This window comes from Mesoplodon bidens (assembly GCF_964165515.1).
Source record: "Mesoplodon bidens genome assembly, chromosome: 1".
In the NCBI taxonomy this organism is placed as follows: domain Eukaryota; kingdom Metazoa; phylum Chordata; class Mammalia; order Artiodactyla; family Ziphiidae; genus Mesoplodon; species Mesoplodon bidens.
In genome coordinates this window covers 94,089,008-94,099,629 of record NC_138176.1, presented here as the reverse complement: position 1 = coordinate 94,099,629, position 10,622 = coordinate 94,089,008, and the positions used below count along the sequence as shown (strand labels likewise).

Below are 10,622 nucleotides of genomic sequence, written 5' to 3'. Positions count from 1 at the left end.
TTGGCCCGGGCTTCTCGGCAGTCCTGCAGTCGCTCCACGCTCCGCCAAGGACGCCGCCACCCGGCTGCCCGCCAGCTCTCTCGGCGCTCTCCTGAGTGGCCCAACACGACCCCGAGTGACCCGCGGGACGCCTGTACATCCCTAGTCCCACCTGGCTGGGATTCGGGTGAACGTGGAACAGAATTCACTTGGCGGGTCCCCAGCAAACCTGAAATCTTGTGTCTCGCTTGAACGAGGGACTCGGCTGGGACTCGGGAGAAGGAGGTGCGGCGGGGCTGTTGGCGCCACGTGAGTAGGATGCAGATTACACCGCTCAAGTGGTAGACAACCTCCGAAGCGTTGCTTTAGATTTGTTTTCCCTCACAGCGAGCTTTGTGTCTTTTTAAGAAAAGTAAAGGTGGTGAAAGCATCAAACAAATTGTATCTAAATGGCCACAGAAATCGACTTTCTGCGAGATCAGAGTAAGCTCCACATTCCTTTATCTAGAATTCTTATATGTAATGTTTAATGTCGTCATTGTTGACTAGTATTTTCTGAATGCCTGTTGGGTGCATGGAAATTTGTAAAAACTTAAAAGAAGACAGCTGCAGAAAAAGCTTGATGGTATATATGAGGATATGTATACATTTCAGCAGAACCGTTTAGTAAATACTGTTAGGTTCCTTAAGCTTATGTGGGACTCTGCTACTCTACTCTGCTACTCATGCTCCTCGCATGCTCTGGAGAAATTAGAGGGCTAATGGCAAGGAAGAGTTTCCAAGTCTGCAGTTAGAACCTAGAGACACAGCTCTGGCCAATTGTTTAAAAGATGTTCATTGAGCTCCTCCTGTTTCTATTATGTGCCAGGCGCTATACCAGCATAGCTATTACAAAGATGAGGGGGACTGTTCTACCCTCAAGAATTTAATTTGAGGAGAGAAGTATATAAATTCCATAAATACACGGAAGTGGCAGCAACTGCCAGCTCTTTGCCTCAATTTCCTCACAGGGTTGTTCAAATGATTAAATGACCGTTAAAATATGTAGAGGATTTAGAATAGTATCTGACATAGTGCTAAACAAATATTAACTATTACACGGTTATAATTTACTGTGGTCAAGGAAGGCGCCATTTGGGCTGAAACTTGAAGCAGTAATATAAATTTACTAAATAAAGAACTGTGTAGTCGAGTAGAACAATATTTACAACATTGAAGGGATTAGGAATATGCTTTGTTAGAAACTTTTAAGAAGGTTGGTTTGAATGGAATATGATGTATATAGGGAAATGGCAAATGGAGCTGAAAGGAGAGAATTTGGCTAGATAGTAAAGAACCTTGTCTGCTGTGTGTTCAGGAGTTTGAACCATTGCACAGGTTATAGGAATCACTGAAAGGAATTCAGTTGAGAGTAACCCGATCAGATTGTGATTTATTTGAAAAGCCCAGTTGGCTGTTATGAGGAACATGCATTATAGCAGAGTGCAGTTAGGCAATTGTTGTCATTATCCAAGTAAGAAGTGAACTAAGATAGGTTCAGTGAGATTGGAGATGAAGGGATTTGGAAGGAAGAGGTACAGGGCAACTTAGGTTTTTGGCTTGCTTGAGCAATGGAGAAAGTAGGAAAAAAGTGGTACATTCCATTTTGGAAGCATCATAGACCAGTGGTTGAGAACTCAGCCTCTGGATTCAGTCTGTCTGGGCCCATATTTTAGCTCTCTTTCTAGGTCTTTGACCTTGGGCAAGTTACTTAGCTTCTCTATACCTCAATTTTTTCATTTGTAAAATGGGTATAATAGCACAATAACCCTCATGGGATTGTTGTGAGGATTAAATGAGATGATGCAAATAAAGCACTTAGCATGGTGTCTAGCACATTTTAAGTGCACAGTTTATATTATCTAAAATCATTAATGACATTAAAATGATACTATAACATTAGCATTATTTCTTAGGTTTCAAGTGGGAATATCCCTTATCCCATAAGGAGGACTAGCTGGCCACCATCTGAGTGGTGTGGGACAAGAATTAGTGTTGAGTAGTTTGGTTGGGGTGGGGAGAGTTCCTGAGGCATTCATAAACTATGAGTTTTAGAGGAATTCACCAGCCACAATTCTTAAATAAAACTGAAGTCCAAATACCAGAGAGAACGATAGAAGCATAGTAAATTATTTCTTGAAAAATGAGTTCACCAGAAGACAAGGGCATGGAAAAAGGGAATCCTCAGACAGAGGGAGCAGAAGAAGCAAAGGCTTGGAGGCTTGAAATAACTGCTTATTCAGGAAATTGGAGCATGGAATGGTAGGGTTTGCATGAAGAGATGAGAATGAGTGTTAGACGACTATGAACCTCCCCTTTTTTCCTTTAACTGGACCTCACATGCCAGGTATAGCTGGTGGGTGACCCCATTAGTTGACCAGCTGAACACCAGTTCAGGTAAATGTAGAAAGCTTGCCCTTCTCCCACTTACCTCTGACCTTCTCTTCATTGCCTTCTGTTGATTTTGGGCCTCCTTTCATTTGTCCTAGCATATTTGTATTACACCATTCCTCTACCTCCATCGGAGAAGGGAGACCTGATAGTCCTTAGAGACCTGTTCAAAGAGGGACTTGTATATTCTTGCCTCCTTTGTCAAAGATAAGGCGACCATATGTGCGTGGGTTTATCTCTGGGCTTTCTATCCTGTTCCATTGATCTATATTTCTGTTTTTGTGCCACTACCATACTGTCTTTTTTTTTTTTTTAACATCTTTATTGGAGTATAATTGCTTTACAATGGTGTATCAGTTTTTGCTTTACAACAAAGTGAATCAGTTATACATATACATATGTTCCCATATCTCTTCCCTCTTGCGTCTCCCTCCCTCCCTCCCTCCCTATCCCACCCCTCTAGGTGGTCACAGAGCACCGAGCTGATCTCCCTGTGCTATGCGGCTGCTTCCCACTAGCTATCTATTTTACGTTTGGTAGTGTATATATGTCCGTGCCACTCTCTCGTTTTGTCACAGCTTACCCTTCCCCCTCCCCGTATCCTCAAGTCCATTCTCTAGTAGGTCTGTGTCTTTATTCCTGTCTTACCACTAGGATCTTCATGACATTTTTTTTTCTTAAATTCCATATATATGTGTTAGCATACGGTATTTGTCTTTCTCTTTCTGACTTACTTCACTCTGTATGACAGACTCTAGGTCCATCCACCTCATTACAAATAGCTCAATTTCGTTTCTTTTTATGCCTGAGTAATATTCCATTGTATATATGTGCCACATCTTCTTTATCCATTCATCCGATGATGGACACTTAAGTTGTTTTCATCTCCGGGCTATTGTAAATAGAGCTGCAATGAACATTGTGGTACAGGATTGAATTATGGTTTGCTCAGGGTATATGCCCAGTAGTGGGATTACTGGGTCATATGGTAGTTCTATTTGTAGTTTTTTAAGGTACCTCCATACTGTTCTCCATAATGGCTGTACAAATTCACATTCCCACCAGCAGTGTGTTAGTGTTCCCTTTTCTCCACACCCTCTCCAGCATTTATTGTTTGTAGATTTTTTGATGATGGCCATTCTGACTAGTGTGAGATGATATCTCATTGTAGTTTTGACTTGCATTTCTCTAATGATTAATGATGTTGAGCATTCTTTCAAGTGCTTGTTGGCAGTCTGTATATCTTCTTTGGAGAAATGTCTATTTAGGTCTTCGGCCCATTTTTGGATTGGGTTGTTTGTTCTTTTGTTATTGAGCTGCATGAACTGCTTATAAATTTTGGAGATTAATCCTTTGTCAATTGCTTCATTTGCAAATATTTTCTCCCATTCTGAGGGTTGTCTTTTGGTCTAGTTTATGGTTTCCTTTGCTGTGCAAAAGCTTTGAAGTTTCATTAGGTCCCATTTGTTTATTTTTGTTTTTATTTCCATTTCTCTAGGAGGTGGGTAACAAAGAATCTTGCTGTGATTTATGTCATAGATTGTTCTGCCTGTGTTTTCTTCTAAGAATTTGATAGTTTCTGGGCTTACATTTAGGTCTTTAATCCATTTTGAGCTTATTTTTGTGTATGGTGTTAGGGAGTGATCTAATCTCATACTTTTACATGTATCTGTCCAGTTTTCCCAGCACCAGTTATTGAAGAGGCTGTCCTTTCACCACTGTACATTCCTGCCTCCTTTATCAAAGATAAGGTGACCATATGTGCGTGGGTTTATCTCTGGGCTTTCTATCCTGTTCCATTGATCTATCTTTCTGTTTCTGTGCCAGTACCATACTGTCTTGATACTGTAGCTTTGTAGTATAGTCTGCAGTCAGAGAGCCTAATTCCTCCAGCTCCGTTTTTCGTTCTCAAGATTGCTTTGGCTATTCGGGGTCTTTTGTGTTTCCATACAAATTCTGAAATTTTTTGTTTTAGTTCTGTGAAAAATGCCAGTGGTAGTTTGATAGGGATTGCATTGAATCTGTAGATTGCTTTGGGTAGTAGAGTCCTTTTCACAATGCTGATTCTTCCAATTCAAGAACATGGTATATCTCTCCATCTATTTGTATCATCTTTAATTTCTTTCATCAGTGTCTTATAATTTCCTGCATACAGGTCTTTTGTTTCCTTAGGTAGGTTTATTCCTAGATATTTTATTCTTTTTGTTGCAATGGTAAATGGGAGTGTTTTCTTGATTTCACTTTCAGAGTTTTCATCATTAGTGTAAAGGAATGCCAGAGATTTCTGTGCATTAATGTTGTATCCTGCTACTTTACCAAATTCATTGATTAGCTCTAGTAGTTTTCTGGTAGCATCTTTAGGATTCTCGATGTATAGTATCATGTCATCTGCAAACAGTGACAGCTTTACTGCTTCTTTTCCGATTTGGATTCATTTTATTTCCTTTTCTTCTCTGATTGCTGTGGCTAAAACTTCCAAAACTATGTTGAATAATAGTGGTGACAGTGGTCAACCTTGTCTTGTTCCTGATCTTAGTGGAAATGCTTTCAGTTTTTCACCATTGAGGAGGATGTTGTCTGTGGGTTTGTCATATATGGCCTTTATTATGTTGAGGAAAGTTCCCTCTATGCCTACTTTCTGCAGGGTTTTTATCATAAGTGAGTGTTGAATTTTGTCAAAAGCTTTCTCTGCATATATTGCGATGGTCATATGGTTTATCTCCTTCAATTTGTTAATATGGTGTGTCACGTTGATTGATTTGCATATATTGAAGAATCCTTGCATTCCTGGAATAAACCCCACTTGATCATGGTGTATGATCCTTTTAATGTGGTGTTGGATTCTGTTTGCTAGTTTTTTGTTGAGGATTTTTGCATCTATGTTCATCAGTGATATTGGCCTGTAGTTTTCTTTCTTTGTGACATCCTTGCCTGGTTTTGGTATAAGGGTGATGGTGGCCTCGTAGAATGAGTTTGGGAGTGTTCCTCCCTCTGCTATATTTTGGAAGAGTTTGAGAAGGATGGGTGTTAGCTCTTCTCTAAATGTTTGATCGAATTCGCCTGGGAAGTTGTTTGTTGGAATATTTTTAATCACGGTTTCAATTTCAGAGCTTGTGATTGGTCTGTTCATATTTTCTATTTGTTCCTGATTCAGTCTTAGCAGGTTATGCAGTTCTAAGAATTTGTCCATTTTTTCCAGGTTGTCCATTTTATTCTCATAGAGTTGCTTGTAGTAATCTCTCATGATCTTTTGTATTTCTGCAGTGTCAGTTGTTACTTCTCCTTTTTCATTTCTAATTCTATTGATTTGAGTCTTCTCCCTTTTTTCCTTGATGAGTCTGGCTAATGGTTTATCAATTGTGTTTATCTTCCCAAAGAACCAGCTTTTAGTTTTATTGATCTTTGCTATGGTTTCCTTCATTTCTTTTTCATTTATTTCTGATCTGATCTTTATGATTTCTTTCCTTCTGCTAACTTTGGGGTTATTTTGTTCTTCTTTCTCTAATTGCTTTAGGTGCAAGGTTAGGTTGTTTATTCGATATGTTTCCTGTTTCTTAAGGTAGGATTGTATTGCTGTAAACTTCCTTCTTAGAACTACTTTTGCTGCATCCCATAGGTTTTGGGTCGTTGTGTCTCCATTGTCATTTGTTTCTAGGAATTTTTTGATTTCTCTTTGATTTCTTCAGTGATCACTTCGTTATCAAGAAGTGTATTGTTTAGCGTCCATGTGTTTGTATCTTTTACAGATCTTTTCCTGTATTTGATATCTAGTCTCATAGCATTGTGGTTGGAAAGGATGCTTGATACAATTTCAATTTTCTTAAATTTACCAAGGCTTGATTTGTGACCCAAGATATGATCTATGCTGGAGAATGTTCCATGAGCACTTGAGAAAAATGTGTATTCTGTTGTTTTTGGATGGAATGTTCTATAAATATTAATTAAGTCCATCTTGTTTAATGTATCATTTAAAGCTTGTGTTTCCTTATTTATTTTCATTTTGGATGATCTGTCCATTGGTGAAAGTGGGGTGTTAAAGTCCCCTACTATGATTGTGTTACTGTCGATTTCCCCTTTTATGGCTGTTAGTATTTGCCTTATGTATTGAGGTGCTCCTATGTTGGGTGCATAAATATTTACAATTGTTATATCTTCTTCTTGGATCGATCCCTTGATCATTATGTAGTGTCCTTCTTTGTCTCTTCTAATAGTCTGTATTTTAAAGTCTATTTTGTCTGATATGAGAATTGCTACTCCAGCTTTCTTTTGATTTCTATTTGCATGGAATATCTTTTTCCATCCCCTTACTTTCAATTTGTATGTGTCTCTAGGTCTGAAGTGGGTCTCTTGTAGACAGCATATATATGGGTCTTGTTTTTGTATCCATTCAGCCAATCTGTGTCTTTTGGTGGGAGCATTTAGTCCATTTACATTTAAGGTAATTATTGATATGTATGTTCCTATTCCCATTTCCTTAATTGCTTTGGGTTCGTTATTTTAGGTATATTCCTTCTGTTGTGTTTCTTGCCTAGAGAAGTTCCTTTAGCATTTGTTGTAAAGGTGGTTTGGTGGTGCTGAACTCTCTCAGCTTTTCCTTGTCTGTAAAGGTTTTAATTTCTCCATTAAATCTGAATGAGATCCTTGCTGGGTAGAATAATCTTGGTTGTAGGTTTTTCTCCTTCATCACTTTAAATACGTCCTGCCAGTCCCTTCTGTCTTGCAGAGTTTCTGCTGAAAGATCAGCTGTTAACCTTATGGGGATTCCCTTGTGTGTTATTTGTTGTTTTTCCCTTGATGCTTTTAATATGATTTCTTTGTGTTTAATTTTTGACAGTTTGATTAATATGTGTCTTGGCATATTTCTCCTTGCATTTATCCTGTATGGGACTCTGTGTGCTTTGTGGACTTGATTAACTATTTCATTTCCCATATTAGGGAAGTTTTCAACTATAATCTCTTCAAATATTTTCTCAGTCCCTTTCTTTTTCTCTTCTTCTTCTGGAACCCCTATAATTTGAATGTTGGTGTGTTTAATGTTGTCCCAGAGGTCTCTGAGACTGTACTCAGTTCTTTTCATTCTTTTTTCTTTATTCTGCTGTGCAGTAGTTATTTCCACTGTTTTATCTTCCAGGTCACTTATCCTTTCTTCTGCCTCAGTTATTCTGCTCTTGATCCCTTCTAGAGTATTTTTAATTTCATGTATTGTGTTGGTCATCGTTGCTTGTTTCATCTATAGTTCTTCTAGGTCCTTGTTAAATGTTTCTTGCATTTTGTCTATTCTATTTCCAAGATTTTGGATCATCTTTACTATCATTATTCTGAATTTTCAGGTAGACTGCCTATTTCCTCTTCATTTGTTAGGTCTGGTGGGGTTTTATCTTGCTCCTTCTCCTGCTGTGTGTTTTTCTGTCTTCTTATTTTGCTTATCTTACTGTGTTTGGGGTCTTCTTTTTGCAGGCTGCAGGTTCGTAGTTCCTGTTTTTTTTGGTGTCTGTCCCCAGTGGCTAAAGTTGGTTCAGTGGGTTGTGTAGGCTTGCTGGTGGAGGGGACTAGTGCCTGTGTTCTGGTGGATGAGGCTGGACCTTGTCTTTCTGCTGGGCAGGTCCACATCTAGTGGTGTGTTTTGGGGTGTCTGTGGACTTATTATGATTTTAGGCAGCCTCTCTGCTAATGGGCGGGGTCGTGTTCCTTTCTTGCTAGTTGTTTGGCATAGGGTTTCTAGCACTGTAGCTTGCTGCTCGGTGAGTGAAGCTGGGTGTTGGTGTTGAGATGGAGATCTCTGGGAGATTTTCACCATTCGATACTATGTGGAGCTGGGAGGTCTCTAGTGGATCAGTGTCCTGAAGTTGGTTCTCCCACCTCAGAGGCTTGGCACTGACTCCTGGCTGCCACACCAAGAGCGTTTCATCCACATGGCTCAGAATAAAAGGGAGATAAAACATAAAGAAAGAAAGAAAAAGAAAGAAGGGAAGAAAGAGAGAGAGAGGGAGAGAGAGAGAGGAGAGGGAGGGAGGAAGGAAGGAAGAAAGGGAGGGAGGGAGGAAGGAGGGAAGGAAGGAAGGAACGAAAGAAAGAAAGAAGATAAAGTAAAATAAAATACAAGAAAATAAAGTCATAAAATAAAAAATAATTATTAAGAAAAAAAAAATTTTTTAAAGAAAAAAAACCCCACAAAAAAACGGACGGATAGGACACTAGGACAAATGGTGAAAGTAAACCTGTACAGACAAAATCACACAGAAGCATACACATACACACTCACAAAAAAGAGGAAAAGGGAAAAAATAATAAATCTTGCTCTCAAAGTCCACCTCCTAAATTTGGGATGATTTGTTTTCTGTTCAGGTATTCCACCAATGCAGGGTACATCAAGTTGATTGTGGAGCTTTAATCCTCCACTTCTCAGGCTGCTGGGAGAGATTTCCCTTTCTCTTCTTTGTTTGCACAGCTCCCGGGGCTCAGCTTTGGATTTGGCCCTGCCTCTGTGTGTAGGTTGCCAGAGGGCGTCTGTTCTTCCCTCAGACAGGACGGGGTTAAAGGAGCAGCTGCTTCGGGGACTCTGGCTTACTCAGCCCGGGGAGACGGAGGGGTACGGAGTGTGGGGTGAGCCTATGGCAGCAAAAGCCAGCGTGACGTTGTACTAGCCCGAGGCGCGCCGTGCACTCTCCCGGGGAAGCCGTCCCTGGATCACGGGACCCCGGCAGTGGTGGGCTGCACAGGCTCCCCGAAGGGGGGTGTGGATAGTGACCTGTGCTCTCACTCAGGCTTCTTTGTGGCGGTAACAGCAGCCTTAGCATCTCATGCCCGTCTCTGGGGTCTGCGCTTTTAGCCCTGGCTCGCGCCCATCTCTGGAGCTCTTTTAAGCAGTGCTCTTAATCCCGTTTCCACGTGCACCAGGAAACAAAGAGGGAAGAAAAAGTCTCTTGCCTCTTCGGCAGGTCCAGACTTTTCCCCAGACTCCCTCTCGGCTAGCCGTGGTGCATTAATCCCCTGCAGGCTTTGTTCACGCCGCCAGCCCCAGTCCTTTGCCTGCGCTCCAACCAAGGCCTGAGCCGCAGCTCCCAGCCCTGCCCACCCCGGTGGGTGAGCAGAAAAGCCTCTTGTGCTGGTGAGTGCGGGTTGGCACTGATCCTCTGTGCGGGAATCTCTCGCTTTGCCCTCTGCCCTCCTGTTGCTGTGCTCTCCTCCACAGCTCCGAAGCTTTCCCCCTCTGCCACCAGCAGTCTCTGCCCGCGAAGGGGCATCCTAGTGTGTGGAAACCTTTCCTCCTTCACAGCTCCCTCCCACTGGTGCAGGTCCCGTCCCTATCCTTTTGTCTCTGTTTATTCTTTTTTCTTCTGCACTACCCAGGTATGTGGGGACTTTCTTGCCTTTTGGGAGGTCTGAGGTCTTCTGCCAGCGTTCAGTAGGTGTTCTGTAGGAGTTGTCCCACGTGTAGCTGTATTTCTGATGTATCTGTGGGGAGGAAGGTGATCTCCGCCTCTTACTCTTCCACTGTCTTCCCCTCGTCGAGTCTACTGTCTTGCTTACAGTAGCTTTGTAGTATAGTCTTAAGTCAGGGAGCCTGATTCCTCCAGCTCCGTTTTTCTTTCTCAAGATTTCTTTGGCTATTCAGGGTCTTTTGTGTTTTCATACAAATTGTGAAACTTTTTGTTCTATTTCTGTGAAAAATGCCAGTGATAGTTTCATAGGGATTGCATTGAATCTGTAGATTGCTTTGGGTAGTAGAGTCATTTTCACAATATTGATTATTCCAATCCAGGAGCATGGTATATCTCTCCATCTATTTGTATCATCTTTAATTTCTTTCATCAGTGTCTTATAATTTTCTGCATACAGGTCTTTTGTCTCCTTAGGTAGGTTTATTCCTAGATATTTTATTCTTTTTGTTGCAGTGGTAAATGGGAGTGTTTTCTTGATTTCACTTTCAGATTTTTCATCATTAGTGTACAGGAATGCCAGAGATTTCTGTGCATTAATTTTGTATCCTGGTACTTTACCAAAGTCATTGATTAGCTCTAGTAGTTTTCTGGTAGCATCTTTAGGATTCTCTATGTATAGTATCATGTCATCTGCAAACAGTGACAGCTTTACTTCTTCTTTTCCAATTTGGATTACTTTTATTTCCTTTTCTTCTCTGATTGCTCTGGCTAAAACTTCCAAAACTAAGTTGAATAAGAGTGGTGAGAGTGGGCAGCCTTGTCTTGTTCCTG

At 40.8% G+C, this 10,622-nt stretch overlaps 1 protein-coding gene across 3 annotated transcripts in view; it reads left to right on the top strand.

Moving 5' to 3' along the window:
• Window positions 1-197: 197 nt before the first annotated feature.
• SCLT1 (sodium channel and clathrin linker 1) overlaps window positions 198-10,622 on the top strand; it is a 284,010-nt gene continuing 273,585 nt past the window's right edge. For 2 of the 3 annotated variants that reach the window (XM_081228387.1, XM_081228385.1), the window contains exon 1: window positions 338-462. In XM_081228387.1, coding sequence (XP_081084513.1) covers window positions 429-462 — 34 coding nt within the window. In that variant the 5' untranslated portion in view covers window positions 338-428. Of the gene's footprint in view, window positions 289-337; window positions 463-10,622 lie in introns of those variants that run through there. The other variant, XM_081228386.1, reaches the window with a different exon arrangement.